The sequence below is a fragment of the Astyanax mexicanus genome, chromosome 14 (genome assembly GCF_023375975.1).
Source record: "Astyanax mexicanus isolate ESR-SI-001 chromosome 14, AstMex3_surface, whole genome shotgun sequence".
NCBI lineage: Eukaryota > Metazoa > Chordata > Actinopteri > Characiformes > Acestrorhamphidae > Astyanax > Astyanax mexicanus.
The window spans coordinates 29,825,312-29,844,383 of NC_064421.1; the positions used below are offsets into that span (position 1 = coordinate 29,825,312).

At 38.6% G+C, this 19,072-nt stretch overlaps 1 protein-coding gene across 1 annotated transcript; it reads right to left on the reverse strand.

Moving 5' to 3' along the window:
* Positions 1-20: 20 nt before the first annotated feature.
* Positions 21-19,071, reverse strand: kcnk18 (potassium channel, subfamily K, member 18). Its single transcript, XM_007244649.3, has 3 exons — positions 18,570-19,071; positions 14,442-14,573; positions 21-1,706 (listed from the first exon to the last, which is right to left on the reverse strand). The coding sequence occupies exons 1-3, from the start codon at positions 18,793-18,795 to the stop codon at positions 883-885; spliced, it is 1,182 nt and encodes a 393-aa protein (XP_007244711.3). The 5' UTR covers positions 18,796-19,071; the 3' UTR covers positions 21-882.
* Position 19,072: the final 1 nt, after the last annotated feature.

Here is a 19,072-nt window from a genome sequence, read left to right on the forward strand (position 1 = left end):
TCTCTATACAATAAAGACAGTTATCCAACAAAAGCAGGATGGACTCTCATTTAATACTTATGATTATGGAAGAAACTATAAATGTTTGAAAGTATTATGCCGTAATACTTTTGTCCTTATAGTGTGAGTTTGGTCAATAAAAACTGATAAAAAAAAAAAATGTATTGGGTTAAGGTTGACTAGCGAGTGGTGTTCAAGGTAGTGGAGCTGAGAATCCAACTGTAAACCTTTGCATACTTTAGTTGTTCCAATGATTGCATGTAGTCTCAGTATACACCATGACTTTGACCAAGAGGAAGTTGACCAAGATTAGAAGATGAATGGGTGAATGGTCGGATGGAAGTTCTATCCATTACTGACAAAGATGCACAATTGCACATATACAGCTTTTACTGTCCCTGTGGAAAACACTGGCAATAAAATTGCACTCTCTGGAACAGATAAGCATAAAGCTATTGGCCGCAAAGCATTATGGCAGCTGTGGTGCAGTGGAACTGTGTTTTCTGGAATGATGAAAAATGTTCAGAAAAATACTTTAAGGATAAGTTGGTGTTCAACTCAACATCCTGCCCACACTAATGCTCTTCTCAGAGCAATGCTACAAAAAAGCTTTAATAACCTAATTTCAGAAAAAAAACAATGAATGAACAAGTCCCAATACTTATGTAGTTATTAAGCTAAAGATCTCTAGCTAGTCAACATTAAACCCCCTTGTTGGTGGGTTTCCCAGACCCAGATTAAGTCACAACCTCCAAAGGTAATTTACCACTAACACTGAAAATTTGTCCAGTACAAGACTTAATCCATGTCCAGCACTCCAGCCCTACTTAACATGCACATTATTTTTGTGCAAAGCTTTGACCTTAAGTCTTAAGACTCACACTACAATTCATATTTGCCCTTTTTCTTCACACTAAGGCAGCTAATGCCGCGGATGAGGCGGCGGTAGCAGCTCACAATGCGCGACTGGCCCAGCTTAAATGCCATGCTCATAATGGCCATGCCCATGATGATGAAGAGGAAGGTGAGCATGAAGAACTTGGGGTGCTTGGGAACGATGTCACCAAAGCCGATGGTGGTGAGGGTGATAAAGCAGAAGTAGAAAGCATCAAACTTGCCTAGGTCATCTTCCCAAATCGGCAGGATCAGCGCCCAGATCAGGATGTAGGCGAAGACCACCAGAAGAATGACCAAGAAGGGCACATTGAAGCGCTCCATTTCATGACCAATGGACAAGAAGTCCTTGATCTTGAAGCCTACAGGTGGAGGGGGCATTTGATTGAGTTCTGGACAAGAACATGAGCGCGTCAGCGGCCTCTTTCGCCTAAACTTCTCTTTAGCAATGATGTGGTTGAATATGTTCTTGTTCTTGAGGAGATGGTCCGGTTTCTGCTCGATGACAGATGAGTCTATAGCAGTCCCAATCCTGTGGTCCACCGATACCTCCTGCACCACAACGTCTCGGTTAAAGATGTACGTGCCGTCACGGATGGTGACCGGGTCCCGAGGCTTCTGGTGTGGATTCCAAACTTGATAGAGAAGACGCCTGCAGCTGGAGTGGAGCCTCCTGTAGCTGTTGGAGAAGAGCACGGCCAGGATGTCGCCAACATCTGTGATGACAAGCAGCATCAGTGGGATGCCCACCGTGGCGTAGAGGATGCAGGCCACCCTGCCGGCCTTTGTCACTGGGTAGATCTCGCCATAACCTAAAAGAGAGAAAGTAAAAAAAAAAAACATATAGACTGTTATGCAAACAACAATTACATCAGTTTTGTATTTTTCTAGCATGTGGCTCTTAAAATGTTCTTCATTCCTACTAATCTGATAAAGAGTATGTAATTAGAACGTCTGTATTAAGCCTTTTTCAAAAAGTTAAAAAAATTGCAGCAGAGTTAATAGGTGGATCTCAACTTTGGTAGATGATGTTTTGGCAAATTATGACTAAAAAACGGAACTGTTAAAGCTTTTTAGCTTGTGCAACAAAAAAAAATATTTATCCCATTATTCCAAATGCTTTCCTGCTGACTCATCATTTATTGCTCACATATTGCAGGCTTTAAGGCTTTCTTTTGTTAAGTTTATTAAGAGTCGAGAAGTTTTAAAGAGGCACTAAACCCTAAACCATATTTTTTTCATTAATAACTAAAATTTGTTCCTTTGAAATAATGAAACATACCAGTCTTGCTTAAACTTTTTATAAACCTTTCTTTACCTTTAAAAAAATGCTTTTATTGTGGTCTTTTCCACCTCTGTGACACTCTTACAGGTTCAACTGTGCTATAAGTGAGGGTGATGTGTCTGTGTATTTTGGTTCTATCAGAGAAACACTGCTCAGCCAATCAGCTTTCTGTTCTGCCCTGCACCTAAACCCATACATCCCCCAGTGCCCCTTTCAAACTAACCCTCCCATTTTTTTTTTTTTTTTTTGGGTGGAATCAGCTAAAATCAGGGGAAGAAACTATTTAAAAGACAGGTTTTCTTTAACTGGATGTTTTAGCACCACACTGTTGGTGTAAACAATGTCACATGCTGGCTGTGGCATGCCAAAGGATGGCAGCTGGCTCTATATTCATTGTTTCCAGGACGAGCTCACATTTCAAACAGGAGAATCCTAGTAGGATGCTTTTCATTCCACTTATTTTAGGTATGTATAATGTTTCCCAGTGAGTGTTTTCAATGCCTTCCCCATTATACTCTAGTTTTAAGGTGTGTGAGTAAGTGGGAGTCAGATTGTCTGTGCTGATTCGCCCATTGGGTCTTACCTGTGGAAAGTCTACACTTTTATAAAAAAGGTCATAGGACAAGAAATAGTAAGGTGTCCCATGACTTTAGCCATGTTACACTGACTTGAAAGAACACCGTACTGACCTGCATTATATGCGTGTGGGGTTTTCTCATTTCACATGAAGTTCTAGCCTGATGCTGCTGGTCACCATTATTACCACTCATTGCGCTGTCCACTGTGGGTGGTAATATTAGCCTTCTATAATGTAGCACACATGACACTGTGGATTTGAGGAATCTCTCCACAGCTTTTAGAAAAAGGGATGGCAGCACGCTCATCAGTCTGGTACCCACTCTCAGTCCTAGCTTAAATAACACATATTGTCAACTTGCCATGTTCTTGCAGTCAAAAGTTCAACTGTACAAGATAACACCTTACAACTCCCTCTATTCAATCACTCATACCACTGCTAGAAAATGTGCCTTCATTTAAAATGATAAGATACGAATTACCTCACCCTAATCACCTTCAAAACAATCAAGTTCAAGAGACCCATCAGTAGTCCATTTAAATAGGACCTGAACATCTGCCAACATCCTCAACAAGGTCCAATAAGCTCTCTAATTCCTCAGACAGCTGTAAATAGTAAAGAAGGCGCTGCTGATACACTACCTACTCTACTACTCATCCGGAGTGGTCTCCTAAACTGTAGGCTGTCATCTCCCGTTAATTCATTCCCTATACACCAAGCTGTGCAGAGTGAAGCGCAATCCAACACATGTCTGCCTCTGATCAGCCATAACATTACAACCAGCTACAGGCAAATGTGCAAGGCAAATTTGAAGGTTGCCCTAATGCTGCCAGACAGCTCTGGCACCAAGGCTACCATCAGAAACCTTTAGATAGAACAACCCCTTAAGATACCATAGCAACCATCTAGGACAAGATTATACACAGCAATTATACACTGACATCCCAGAAATCACACGATAGCAATGTGTAAATTGATTATAACCTGTTACATCAGAGGACGACTTGGGAATGCCCACACCTGAAAAGTTGTGAGGCATTATCTTGTGAGGTGTTATCTTGTGAGGCTTTACCTTGCAAGGTTAAACACTGGCCATCGGCTCATGGCAAGGCGGCATAAAGTATGGGAATTATAGTGAAGCCTGAATGTGGGTGCCAGATTGGACAATCCATTTCCATTACATACTTGTTTACAGGGTAACTACACTTCTCTGATTTTAGCTGAATCCACCCTCAGCTCAAATAAAAAAAATGCTAAAAAATGGGAGGAATTGTTTGGGAGGGGCACTAGGTGATGTATGGTTTTATGGGTGAGGCAGGAGGAAGAGCTGATTGGGCTGAGCTGCAGTAAAATCAAAGTGTTTTTTAAAGTTTAGGAAGGTTTATAAAAATATGAGCAGAACTGGTATGTTTCACAAATTTAAAGGAACACATTTCAGCTATTAATGAAAAAATATGGTTTAGGGTTTAGCGCCTCTTTAACATTCCTCAGTCCACACTGTCACGTGTGTTCCGGCAATATGTCATAAATAGGCAGCGGATAGCAGTGCAGTGGGTGGTAATGATTGTGACCGGTGGCTTCTGGCTAGAATTGTCCATGTTAGGACTCAAAGCATGAGACATGATAGGAGTTTCATTAACAGTGTAAAACTACCTCCTCCATGTTTGGGAGCTCTCAGCTAGCTCTCACTACGTCTTGTTGAACTGCTTCCACATAATGCTCAATTAGGACAACATAACGAGCGTTGCAGTCGATTCTGTGGCTTCTACACTCAACTTAGTCATCAAACACACATCATAATCGTGTACTTTCCTTTTGTGGAATTACTGCTTTGTCGAAGTTGTGGAGTTCTTGTCTGCACCAGAAAGGCACTAATGTACCAAGTGCTGCCGGCTTTTACTTGCTCTTTCTTTGTCCTTCTGAGGCCTTGTTGGCAAACAACGCTGTTATCAGCTCTTAGCTGTGTTCGCTCACAGTTGTACAGTATCAGATAACAGATGTAAACAGACTGGGGAAGATGATGTACAGCGCCTTTCCCTCAGGACACAGCGCCAACTCTAAAGTGCCCACACCACCACATCCACAGCAGCTTTAGCGAAGTCCTGCAAGTACAGCCTATTACAGAGCATTAGCTGCTGGTGGGGATGGGTGTGGTTATTTAAATATGTGCACATCCAAACTCATCTTCTGCTTAGTTAGGTATTTTAGTTAGGTATTAATAAGCTGGTGTTCTCCACACCTGTCATACAGTTACACATCACGCTTTTTCTGTTCCTTTCCTGGGACAGTCCTGATGAGAGTCAGTTTTATCATAACGTTTTTATTGGTCTTTGTGACTGCGCTTGAGGATACAAAGTTCTTAAAATTATTATTTTTTTCCTGGATTGACTTACCTTCGTTTCTTAAAGTATTTTTTTTTTTCTTTGCTTAGTAGTTCTTGCCATAATATGAATTAGAACATTACTCAAATAGGGCTATTTACCATATACCATCATCTCTACCTCTTCACAACTTTACAACTGATGCTCTCAAATATCAAAAACACATTAAGAGGCAAGAAATACAAGTAATTAACTCTTGACGAGGCACAGCTGTTAACTGAAAGCTATTCCAGGTGACTGCCTCATAAAGATGACTAAGAAAATGCAGAGATGTGCAAAGCTGTCATCTAAGCAAGAGGTGCTTAAAAGAATCTAAACTATAAAACATATTCTGATTTGTTTAACACTTTTTGTTTACTAAATATTTATATTTGTTTTTCTTCGTAATTTGAATGACTTTAATATTAATCTACAATGCACAACAAACACCTTTAACAAATATAATATACCATTTTTCAGATACTTGTTGAGAAACACAAAAGTATTCAACTATATGATGCTCTTTAGGACAGCTGTAATTATTTTCTGGCTTTGATGTGTTCACTGTTAGTCTGTTATACTTGTCAATACTTCCTGTGAACTTTAAGGACTTACGCACCCATTCACTTTACCAACCTTAAGCTATATACCATATACCGTATTTGCACTACTGTTATTTACTATTTTTACTGTCATTCCATCTCAATCACCATCAATATTGCACTATTGTCTTACGTATGTTTATTGTGTCTTGCTGTATTGAACATATAGTGTCTCCCACTCTTTTATATTATAATTATATATCTATTTTTACTTATTTATTTATATTTATATATCTATTCCTCCCCCACACCACTGCACCTTGTTTTTGTCTCATGTATGTCTATTTGTGTCCCTGCTGTATTGTACACATAGTGTCTCCCATTCTCCTTTATTATATCTATTATCTGTTCTTGCTGTAAAATTGGGAAGGAGAGTAAAGTAATTTCAATTCTCTGTATGTCCTGTACATATGCAGTATTGGCAATAAAACTACTTGACTTGACTTGACTTGACTAGTAGACATCTGTCTGGTTCTGCATATAAGACAGTGTTACTAAAAAAGAACAGAAGAGGAGACAAAGACAAAGTGTGGGATGCAGAAATAAAGCAGGGATGGCAGTTTGATCATAAGATATGAAGATTAAAGGGAAGTGGGTGTGTTTAAGAGCACTGTTAATGGCCCTCCTCCTCCCCAGCTCTTACTATAATCAATTTAAGACAGTTATGAGGACTGTCAACAGTACCTATGCAGCTCATGCTTGTTCAGACATAATGCACATCCGCAGCGCACAGCTAATGGATGAGCAGACAACGACCTGAGGCCAGAACTAATCCTCCAGAAGACTTCCTCTGAATGGTCGTATCCGCATCGCAGACACTGGACTACACAGCTGCTGTGGTTCTAAAGGTTTTGATGCCTTGTCCATAAGTTTTAATATTGAACACTCGTCTTTGTCCAGTGTTCCATTATGACACAAAACACATTGATAACTCAAGTTTAGAGGCTTAGGGTCGTTTTCAGTTGGTTTCTATGGTCCGGATCAGTTAATGAGTTTGTTTACTTGGAGCATTTCCCCCTCATTTTGGTTTGTTTTCACACAGGCACAAACCTAAGCACACCTAAATGCGCACCAATAAACCATGTAAAAAGATTGTGTGTTATCTGGCTAATAAATCAGTAAAAAAATGCAACTGAACAACAGTTGGGCTAGAATTAAAATAGTATATTTGATGGTCGGATCGAGTCCACATCACGTTATCACCACAAACTAACCAATCCGTAGTTTGGTTTGAAATAGACTGAGACCAACTTTTCTAACGGTTCTTGGACTGAACCTTAGTTTGATTACTGGTTTTACATCTGCTGAAACAAACTGCAACAGGAGTACAAACCTACCAGAGCCTGGTTTAAACAAATCAAATAGTGCTGGTGTGAAAACACCCTTACTCTCCTAGCTTAAGCAGCTTAAGTAGCTAACTGTATAGCTCTAAACCACTGACTGTTGAAAACATGAATGCAGTGGTTCTATTTCTTCTGTTCTATTGAAATGAAGCCAAATCTGTATCTGTACCAGTAGGTACAGATCCCTCTCTCAGACGAAGTCTACTGGCTAATCCTGCTGTGTACTATCTAAGGTTCTTAAACAGCAGACCAAAATGGCATTTTTTCAACTTATCTAGTTGGTGGGGGTTGAAGCCAGAGTGGTTTTATGCAGATTTCCTTATACTGAGGGAGGAGCATCCAGACAGCTCATAGAAGATGATTCCTGACACCAAACTCTTTCCCCTCATTCACAATAAATGGATGCATGTATTTTTGGAGCATTTTTGTTGTTTACAGTTTATATGCCCAATTGAGACTCAAGTGGAAATAAAAAAGCATGCAAAAAGTGAGTTTTGCATAATATTTCCACATTGAAAATGAAATACCTGCCACAACAGGTGTGACGATGGAGGCAGGTTTGGACCCTGTGTCATAGTTCTGCTGGAGCAGTGGCACTTCATGAAGCTCATATTGGGTTTATTGTGTTAACACAGTCAGTTTCTCAGGGCTGCGTTTAAGAGACTGATTCGTCTGTCTCTAATTCGTTGTGGGAAACTCTAAAACTACTACCCACAATTCTCTGAAAGGAAGTAGTCTCAGCCTAATGAGCTTCTGTTGGAGATGAATGTTCAGGAACCAGCCTGAATGTCTAGGAAATAACCTAGCATTAACTAATCACTGAGCTCAGCTATAGGAAACGTTCCACCGCAGGGAAGAGTCCAGTGGGTTTGTGGTGAATCAGCTGCAGCCACCCTTGCTAATGGTTTGTGGGAAGGTGGCATCATCACTTGAGAGGTTACTGGTTGAGATTGTTGTGTTATGTAGAAGACAGATCCCAGCATAGGGCATGCCCCCTAATGACTAGCTCACAGGCATCTACAGGTGTGCTTTCAGCCATCTCCACCAAGACAAAAGCGTAATGCCGACAAACAGATTTTCTAGTGACTGTGGAGAAGTTTTACCAATATGATAGGATTTTATATAGCAGATAAAACTATTGGCACTATGTCTAATACCAGGTGTGATCTATAGGGGTATAAATCCCCCAGTACTGAGCTGTGGGGGGGATCATTATGATCTTACTAATAATCCTGTCACTGTTTGTTACGTAATGTATATTAGCAATGAAGTTAGCAATATGCTTTTTTTCAGTTTCTTTCACTTTTTGAGTTGATTGAATTTATTATGTTGTGTGGCTTACACCTCTCTCTCTCTGCAGAGTTAGCAGTTTCTTTCACACTAAAAGGTAAGGAAATAAGCCTAACACTTTGTTTCTCACGTTTCTGTGCCGAAAAATGGTGCGTAGATTATAAAAAGCTATACTGCAGCTGTAGAAATTACTCAGTTTCCTCCATTACTAAAGTACTTAGCTTTATTTCTCATTAGCCGATGCTAACCTTGAGAACAACTTTTGTATTTTAGGCTGTGGTTAATCAGTCTTTTAATAGAATGCCATATATTAGTATATTAATTTATTTTTTTATCTAACCTAATAGCAAATTGGCCAGGGTTTCAATAACACTCGCATTGTGAAACGTACCACTTGTGGTGTTGATTTAGCACTCATAGTATTGATTTAACACTAGAAAATAAGCAAACATTTTGTGTTGCAGCCATGTTTATTCATGCCCTTTTAAATGTGCTCTGTTTTACAACAATCAGTGTAAGATTATCCAGTCAAATGTTAGTCTACATTGACTAATATTTCTAAAAGCTCTGGTTAGTAAAGTGAAGTGAAGTCTTCGGCTGATGAGCAGCTCTGCTGAGTATTCAACTGAGACAAGCTAAGATAACACAACTGGGTGGGCTAAAGAGCTTAGCATATGAATGTGAAATTGGTCCTCAGACACTGTAAAAATAGAGCAGGGCTCTGTTCTGCATCGCTGTCTGAGTGGATCATTTTCTTATGTTGCTCGCATGGCTGCTGCAGTATCAGTATCATTTATGAAATTTGACAAGGCAGGACACACCAGAATAAAACCGTTTTTAAGCAGTGAGACCTGAAATGTGTCAAACAGTCAGCAGTCGGTATCATAAACAGAAACAATTCACTTTAGAGCATGTATAATAAAATAAATAAGTCTCTTAAGAAGGGTGCGAAGGGGAGCCTCATCACACCCTTTACTGAGTGATGGAAGAGATTATGGTGGGATGCTCATGATCCTGCAGCATCGTTTTTGTCAGTCCAACCCAAACTGGGCTACGGTACACAAGGACTGGACATATAAAAGTTAAGTAGAATTGTTTTAGGACATCACATAGAAGACCTGCTCATTTGGCAACAGCAAGATAGTGGGTCCTAGGTCTTGTCTTTAAAATCCAATGGTTAATTTGTGCATCCCAGGATAAATCAGACATGATCTGAGCTCCAGGCAGTTGGAAAGTGGTGACTCTACTGATACATAATTATCATGTCCTTATATCCATTCATTTTCATGAACTCCTGTCCCCAATCAGCCACAGAATTCAAGGCTTATTGCGTCAACCCTGGTAGAGACCCCATCAGGTGTACAAAGCAATTGACAATGCTCTATGTCAAATGCACGTGAGAAATCGACAAGCACTGCATGAACATCCATCTTGGGTTGATTATTGAATGCGTCATGCCAGCTTTGCAGAGTCTGTATCAGGTCAGTCACAGTTGATCTTTTGTGATATAACCATGCTGGCAAGAGGCAATTTACTATTACTATTACTATTGTGGCCACATATACATTTAAACAGAGATTTTTCTATTGAATCACCTTATAATAACTGTGTTGAGTCAATTGTTGTTGCCTTTTCTATTGGCTTCTAGCACTATCAATTTGACACCCACAATCAATGTGTTGTGATTCCCCCATTCTACCATAGGTAAACTTACGAAAGATTATGATAATTAATATTATTATGATTGGCGGCCTGGCCTTTATGTTGTAGTCTGTAAGAGCGAGCATCCTTTTTTGAGTGTTCTATACTGTTCACATGATAGCATTTTCTCTGAGAAGTTTAAATCTATTTTTTTTTTACTTTGAATCAAAAGAAGACAAATCTATGCTGTTCACCTGAAAAGCCTCAATTAGTTTTAACTCATAAATAAAGTAAAGTTTTTATTAATCATTACTTACAAATTTTGAGGCAACAATTACCTCACTCGCAAAGTTGTACTGTTGTATTGAAATGTATATCTGCACTGGTTAGCTGCTATATGTTCAACAAGTCAAAACTGATGCAAAACAAAGTGTGTTCCGTACTCTTGTTGGAGTGTTTGCTTAGAACAGATTTAGGTGGAGTAAAAATACATTTGAGTTAAAGTTACACAAAGTAGAAAAAAACTACTAAAGTACAACCACCAATTACGTTTTCTTTGTTAGTATGCCACTGCTTAGCAATCTCACTAATGAGTCAGATACACACATTAAAATAGGGAAAGTCATGGGCTGCAGAAATGATGGTCAGATGTCATTGTGAGGTCACTGACTGACCACATTGCTCCTGTACGTTAAAACGAAGGTTGACCTAATGGGCCATTAGACTGCAGGGTTAGTGCGCTGAGGACTTCTCCAAAGACATTACATTCCTAGCAGTGAAACCAGCGGGAATCGTTTTTGCATGACATTTGCATCATTTGGTGGAGTGCATTTACTTCAGTTGTAGAAACCGCATCCTACTTTGCACAGAACATTTTTACTTCATCATCAGCCAATTACAATCATGACTTCAACTCATCTCATACTTTCCCGTTTCACTACAGTGCATGTCTGTTTTTTTTTTTTTTTTTATTAAGTTAGATAGTTATACAGTCTTGTATATTGTTTATATTTTAGTTTTTGCTCTTTAAATTGGGTTAGATTGTGATACCCATATATTCACTATATTTCAGTTTCTGCTCTTTTAATTGTTAGATTGTGATACAGTACTCATATATTCACTATATTTCAGTGTCCTGTCTTTTAATTGAGTTAGATTGTAATACAGTATTCATATATTCACTATATTTCAGTTTTTGCTCTTTTAATTTGGTTAGATTGTGATACAGCACCCACATATTCACTATTTTTCCGTTTCTGCTCTTTTAATTGAGTTAGATTGAAATACAATACCCATATTCTTACTGTATTTCAGTTTCTGCTCTTTTAATTGCCTTAGATTGTGATTCAGTACCTATGTATTTACTATATTTCATTTTTTGCTCTTTTAAGTTATTTAAATTGTAAAACAGTACCCATATATACACTATATTTCAATTAATTGTCTTTTGAGTTAAATTGTTTAACAATATTCATACTTGCATACTTACTCTGAAATATATTTTATTAATTTTATTATATACCGTGAAATATCAGTATAACAAAATAAATTCTGTGTAAAGTTGTAAAAATTGATTTGTTTATACTTATATATTCCATTTATACAGAAGTGTCTCATGAACAACACAATTCAAAGGTGTATGTTTTGTGATTTAGACAATCATTTAAACAGTATTAAATGTATTTATTTTATTTCAATCATACAAAAAAAAATGTTATAGTACAGCTACTGTGTTTGTGTTTCAGTGTGTCTCACTTGCTCCTTCCATGTGTCTATCAGAGAGATGAGTCAGATGGATGGTCAGCTGAACGGTTTTGCTGATGCCTCTATTTGAGTTATTTGAGTTCAGCTGTGCGGGCTAATATCAGTCAAGTCTCTCATTCGATGGTATAACGTGTAAAACAGTGTGGTTTCTGTTCTCCGGGCTAATTTCTGGGAGGAGATATGCAGGTATTGACTCTCTCCTGTCCGTCTGTGGTTGGCCTGGATACAGTTAGTAGCTCTGCTTTTGCTCTGTGTGCTCATGACAGGCCATTATGGCCAAAGTACACAACGTGTCATTGTGCCATGCAAATAATGTCAACACACCGTCACACTTAAAGACAAGGGGGGAGTGTTCTAACTTTACCTTACAACTGGGGCTGGGAGGTTACAGCTTTACATTACATTACATTTATTGTATTTAGCAGACACCCCTATCCAGAGTGTTTTGTTGATTATGTAGTTAAATAAAAATATGCAAGGCTAGTTTGAAGAGACTAAGATCAAGAGATACATAAAGCTTTGATAGCATTTAGACACTCTTTTAACTGACTTTTAACTAAAATTGTTAGTTTAGAACATCTTCAATCAATGTTTAAAAAAACGCAAGTGACTCTGCTGTTCTGACACCCAGTAGACCAGAGGGACTTACGAAATTGCTTTGTTGATTACTTTGAAAAATATCCATAGCGAGTTTGTAATTGTAATTAGTTTAGTAAATCTTTGAATCCCAGTGGAAGTTTGTTTCACCACTTTGGTCCTAGAACAGAGAAGAGTCGGAATGTTGTTGTTTTCTGTGGGTCTTGAGGAATGGTGGGTGGATTGGAGCCCTACTGGAAGCTCTAGGAGCTCCTGGTACTGATCTGTTTTTGACTATCATTGCCATCAAGTATAAAGGAAGTGGTCATAGGAGGAAGCCAGTGGAGGGAAGGCAGCAGAGCAGCTAAATTAACAACTTAATCAGCAATGCCCAATAAGCACAATTAAGTTACGAAAACAAAACAAAAGTCCTAACAGAATCAGGCTAAGGGCATGTTCACAGGAATGTAAATATAGCAAGAAGTTTGTGGGTTCTAGAGCAATGTGTATACTTGAGCATTTTGAGGCTGAACACAGAAAGTTTGCTGCTGCGTTTACTGTGTTTTTAATAAGATTTCCCATAGTAAACCTGTTGGCGCAGCTGCGAGCAGTGTACACTGCACACACGACATTCAGTGTGTAAACAGCTTAGCATGGAGCAACAGCAGAGACAGCGTTTGTTTATAGCTGTGGTACTTAATTATCCTGGTAATAAATAAGATTAAACTGCAACTGAACAGCAGGGTGGATCACATTCTCACCACAAGCGAACCACTCCGGAGTTGGTTTGGAACCGGACCGAGACCATCTCCTCTAGAATATTGGGTCTCGGTGTAGTAATTTTGGGCCAAACCAGAGTGTGATTACTGATTTCACACCTGCTGAAACGAACCGCACCAAGAGTACAAACCAAACAGATTCCGTTTGAACCAAACCAAATAGTGCTGAAATAGTGAAATAATGTAAAAACGCCCCTAAAGTGTATTTCAGCCCAGCCTACCTTACAAGCAGTGGATAATCAAGTAAAACGGCAAGCAAGTTTTAAAGTGATTTTCTAAACTGGATAATAGACACTTAAGTGCCAAAGGATCAAAAGGATCTTAGTAAATGGGCCTGCGTTTTTTATGTGGCTTTTTTTTCATATTTTACACTTTTCCTTAACTGAAATATAATAAGGCAAAATTTTTACCTTGTTCAAACTCCCTAATCTCCCTAAGTTTGAAGGGAGCTGCTTGCTGTTTCTTAAAAAAAAAAAAAAACTGTCTTTTTATTCATTGTTATGTAAAAAATAAAAATAACATAGTCAAGAATTGTTTGTATTTTTGAAGAATATGTGGTTAGACTTTTTTTTACAGTATCACCAAGCCCATGGTACATGCTTCTCTTACTGATGTAGAGGACTCCCATGAGGACCCTATACACCCGGGACCTGTGCACCTGCCTCGAGCTAATGAGAATCAGATCTGACATGATCTGGCTCCTCACCTGAGTACTGACTATTACACCTGGGACTAATTAAATCAGTGTGTATTTAGACCCTGCCTGGTTTACTCTGTAATATTGAATTCTCTTTCTGTTTTGTCTATACTTTTTCTTGTTGGATTTGCGCTGTTTCTTTATTTGCTGTATTGTTGTCTGCCTGGTTTTTGAATCCTGATCATTGTTTTGTTGCGACCCTGTTCCTCATTTCTTAACCAGGCCTGGCTTGTGTACAACATTTTTGAATGGCCCATTTAAAAATAAAACTTTCTTTTCATTTTCTGTTTTATCTAACTCACCATTTCTAAACCTGCAATAAATTTGCACTAGACTTGTACTTAACCTGAACTACACCTGTATCATACCTGTACTGCAACTGCACTACATCTGTACTAAATATGTACTAAACCTGCATTACTAACACACAGATGTTAAAAGTGGGTGAGGGTATTTTGAAAAGTGGAACCTGCACCTGTCTGTTGCTCCTGTTATTGTACTAAGCATGAGGCACTTCCTGTTCTGTCTTATTTGTTTCTTTAAATAACAAATGAAAGTGAAAGACTGACAGAGAGATAGTGAGTTCAAGAGAGAGAGAAGGATAAAAAAGATAAACAGAAAGTGGAGCCTCACCCACAGTGGTGAAGACTGTGCAGCAGAAGAAGAGCGAGCCGTAGAAGTGCCACCTGTCTGAAGACTGCATCCACACGGCCTTAAACTCTCTCAGAATCTTTTCCCCCACAGCTTCCAGAACTTCCTCAGAGACTGCGACAAAGGCAGGAGAAGAAGCTCAGTGTTAGAACATAAACCAGAGTGAACATCTGAGATCTCACAGTCTCAGATCTGAACAAGATGCTCACAGAACACAGCTGAATAGGGGCTCATTTTGCATACTGCACCCATCTGTGGGAGCAGTAGTTTCAACAATGCAGTGCAAACAACATTGTACAGAGGTGTGAAAAGTGTTTCCCCACCACAGAGCTGTGAAAGATTGCAAGTTATTACAAACACTTGCTAAGAATGGAAAAAAACAGTTAGTAGGTTTTTTACTCAGTGCCATGTAGGTTTGGACTTGACACTTGACTTGACACAATTGACACTATATAGATCTCAGAAACTGAAGTCTTACACACTGCTTTTGGATACATTTATGTCACTTCTGGTGCAAAGATTCAAGCAGCTCAGCTTGGTTCGATAGCTTGTGATGATCAATCCTCCTCTTGATTATATTCCAGAGGTTTTCAATTTGGTAAAATCAAAGAAACTAATAATTTTAAGTGCTCTCAAGAAAAACTGAATCCAGCTTAAACTTACTATTAGATTTCATCCGCCTAACATTCCACATTTAAACTTGCCTTCAGTGTATGAAGTGATTTCAAACACTGGGTACTATTGTACTAAGTAAAAGAGGTTTCAAATACTCAACCTTTTGCTTGGATGGTGGTGATAAATAATAATAATAGTTAATTAATCTACAAATATCACAACATGACTGGGGACAATTTTTTTCTCTGACAACACCCTCCTACACATTGCATATAGAGCCAGAATCTTCATAGAACTAATCAGGCATCAGGCAGTGTATTCTTAGTTATATACCATCATTTACTATGAAGCTAAAATATTGAAAACTGGATGGGGTTTTGGTCACAAATTGTATATATTTTTAAATATTTTAAAACACCTATTAGGTACAAAGGTAGTTCATTGTTTTTGTAAGCCTTTTATCCACTTGTCATATTTTGACAAGGAGGGGGCCAGAAGTTACAGCCATAGCGATAATAAATGTAGAGAATAAGGGAAATAATACACTTAGTTTTTTACAGGATGTCACTATATCTGGAAGAAAAGGAGAAATTTACTTAAGCATTAGACCTTTGAAAACAACTCAAAAAATGTCCAGGTCTTGTGGAGTTCCATTTAACTTATATCCACCACCTACCACAGAAGAAGAGATGTGACTTTAGTTGACAGTGTTTAGTTTAACACCCCTATGTCTGCTCTTACCATTATACCAGAATATATACATAAACCAGAGACATGGGTTCTCAGTTCATGTAGATTAGCTCTAAATCTAACGTCTTCCTCAACAGACTCTGGTAAAAGCAGTATATGCGTGTTTGGGTGGATGTGTTAACCACAGAGGCAGTGCCTTGGGTTGGATTAGCAATGTTGGTTTAGCATAGCTAGCTACTTTATGATCTGTGTCCACAGCAGCAGCTTCTTAAAACTGCATTTACTTTAAATATGATATGCCCTTAAACCATTTAACATGAACTGACCGCATATTCCAACACAAATGTGGAAGAAACTAACTCCTGAATGTGAGCATGGCAGAATAAGGTGGGTATTTTGTAAAACAACATCACTGCTGCCCTAAACTTAATAGCTACACAAAATAATAATAATAATAAAAAGGTGCATTTTACATCTCCATACAACTGGAGCTAGCTTGCTAGAGCTAACACCTGGGTGCTTAGCAAACGTTTTGTTTATCCAGTAATATTACAGCTACACAAAACTGGTGTTGTTATTAACTAAATGTAAAAAACAGATAACAAGGTCTATTAAAAATGAATGTACACATTGTTTTTTAGTTCTAATAAACCAACTAGCTTAGGAAGGTGTGTGCCTCTATAGCATTTCTCTCAGGGCTGTGTATCTAGCGTTAGCTATGTAACATTAGCAGAGCAGTACCATAGACTGAGGACAAGGAACCAATGAACACCAAGTTAAAGTTTATTAATATACTTTACTCAGATAAACTGAAGTAAACTGACATAAAGCTGAAGTCTAGAATAAGTCAGTTAAATTAAAAGACTGTCAGCCTTTCTCTGTACATTTCAGCTAATCTACATATTATCTAACTTGCTGTACCTTTTGTCACTGATAGCAAAGAACATTTAGAAAAACTTACATTTTTGATTATGATGGAAAAACAACATAAAAATTATGTTTAAACAACCTTTGTTTCACATAAGTGAACTTTGTTAATTTCATAATATTCTAACGATTTAGCCTTAACTAATGTAAGTCAAGTTCTGCATTTGTATGAAAGCCTTCTAAAACTAGTTTGCACTTGAATAAACTACACTCCACCCTTTCTTAACTTCTTCAGTGGGCATATGCAGAGGCAGAGAGCGGGAGAACTTTCCACACATTAAACTAAAATGCCTGAACTTCAGCCTCAGGACAACTTCTGGTAAGTTATTTAACCTTAATGTTAATTCACACTTTGTAATTCACCCTAACTAAAATGTATTTTAGTTGCAGTAACTTTGTGTATTTTTTTACATGCTGTCCAAATAAAAAGTACTTCTTTTTTGTTGATTTTTAGTTTATTGTATAATTTGAAGACACAAACTGCCCTTCACACTGTTTCAGATTTTTTTGATGAATGGACCAATTGAAATAAATTTCTTTTTACATTGTCTTCCATTGAAAGTTAAAAAGGTTTTATCTCTCTCCTGTAAAGTTGCTACTTTGGGGATACTTTTATTTGCATAATGGGTGTGTCCCCCATCAGTAACTCATCATCAGGGTGTAGTCTTGCCCATCAGGGCTACCTTCCCTTGGGTATTCAGTTGCGTTTTATATCATGGGTGACTGCCTGCCCACAGTGCCATTACATGTAAGTTACTGTTTTCTTTACTTAATGTTGACTGTTTAATTCAAGGAACTCTGAGCTGGACCATTACATCTTTGTAAATCTATTTTATGTTGAGGTGAAAATAATAATATGCCTAAATGGGTAGGCCAGAAAACAATAATGACATCAATATGCTTCTGTGAAAATGTCTGCAAAGGCAAATATATTCATTCTAAAAACAGGGTCTCTGATAGTTCCTCTTTTTTCAGGGTGCTCCTCTAAAGATGGATATCATAATGGCTTTCTCAGTCTTTACTTGCTTATTCACACCTTAGTAAACTAAAGTAACCCAGAATTAGAACTGAGGAGAGCTTGCAAATTAAAATACTAGTGATGTCTAACTCGAAACTCAGATTTAAACTGAATGTGTTTCGATACACTGCTAAGAATTGTGTATAAAAATGGAAAAAGCCAAATGACTGTCCCATAATGTTTGTTTTATCACAAGGTTTCAAAACGTTTTAAATGCCAGCAACAGGTCCCATGTTAGGAGATGCAATGCATTATAATTGTTTTGTGGATAAAAATCACAAACATTTTGCATTGCTTTATTATTTATTGCTAATAATGTGTGAATCCATCAGCATCTGTGAAATAAAAGGACCTCAAAAAAGACTGAGGTCCGAAAAGAGGTCTGCTGTTTGGGATCATTTTGACAAACAGGTAAATATGTTAAAGCCTGATCGTCACTAACACGATTGAATCTTTTTCCGAATTAATTGATTAATTTGACTCGATCTCCCATGCAAAAGCCTCACGTTTGCCATCACTACTAATTACCCAAGGGATGATAGCTCTTGTTAATAAGACTACACACTGGTGGTCAGTTAGTGATGGTGGGGGACACACCAATTATGAAAATAAATGATGCCAAGAATCAATAGTTACATTAACTTTAGTTATACTAACTTAATAATTAATAGATAATATAATTTAGATTTCAGGACAATCGTTTTCCAAAATTCTAATAAGAAAAATCAGCATATAAAATTTCACAGTGCAGCAGTTCTGCAGACTTCTGAATAATATTAATGTATGGATCATATAAATGTGTTCTTCTAACTTCATGTAAATATAAATAGTGTCTGAATTGTGTATGGTAATAAATGTACCGTTAGCAGAGGTGGATTTGTTGCGCGCCTCGTTCACCACCTCGTGCACGAATTTCCTGAAGCCCTCGTGGATCTCGAGCGTCCCGTCATTTGAGCGCGTTCCCTCGATGGCGTGGAAGAGCGCGGCTCCCAGCAGCGCGTAGACGATCAGGGAGAGGATGAGGGCGGCGTGGGGCAGCAGTGCCACCGCGCACGCGGGACCCCGCCGCTTCTCCGCCGTGCGCATCGCCTTGGAGAGTTCGGTGCGCGCGCACTGACAGCAGCTCACGCGTACACTGATGCTCAGCACGCGAGCATCTCTTACAGTGAGTCCTCGCGTGACCGAGCGTCTGATCAGTGCCTGACCACGCCCCTCCGGCGCTAACTCCGGACCGCTGTGAAAGATGCGAGCGACAGGTGCGCGCGCTTTGAGCGTGAACGCGCCGCAATAACGCGCTGTGAATAGCGCGGAATTCGTACCGGGGGGCTGCAGAAGTGCGCGTGCTGTCCAACAACCCCTCCTC

Coding starts and splice junctions, on each gene's coding strand:
- kcnk18 (XM_007244649.3), bottom strand. CDS start 18,795: ATGCGCACGGCGGAGAAGCGGCGGGGTCCCGCGTGCGCGGTGGCACTG. Junction 14,574..18,569: donor CAAATCCACCTCTGCTAACG/GTACATTTATTA, acceptor CCTTTGTCGCAG/TCTCTGAGGAAGTTCTGGAA. Junction 1,707..14,441: donor CACAGTCTTCACCACTGTGG/GTGAGGCTCCAC, acceptor TCTCTCTTTTAG/GTTATGGCGAGATCTACCCA.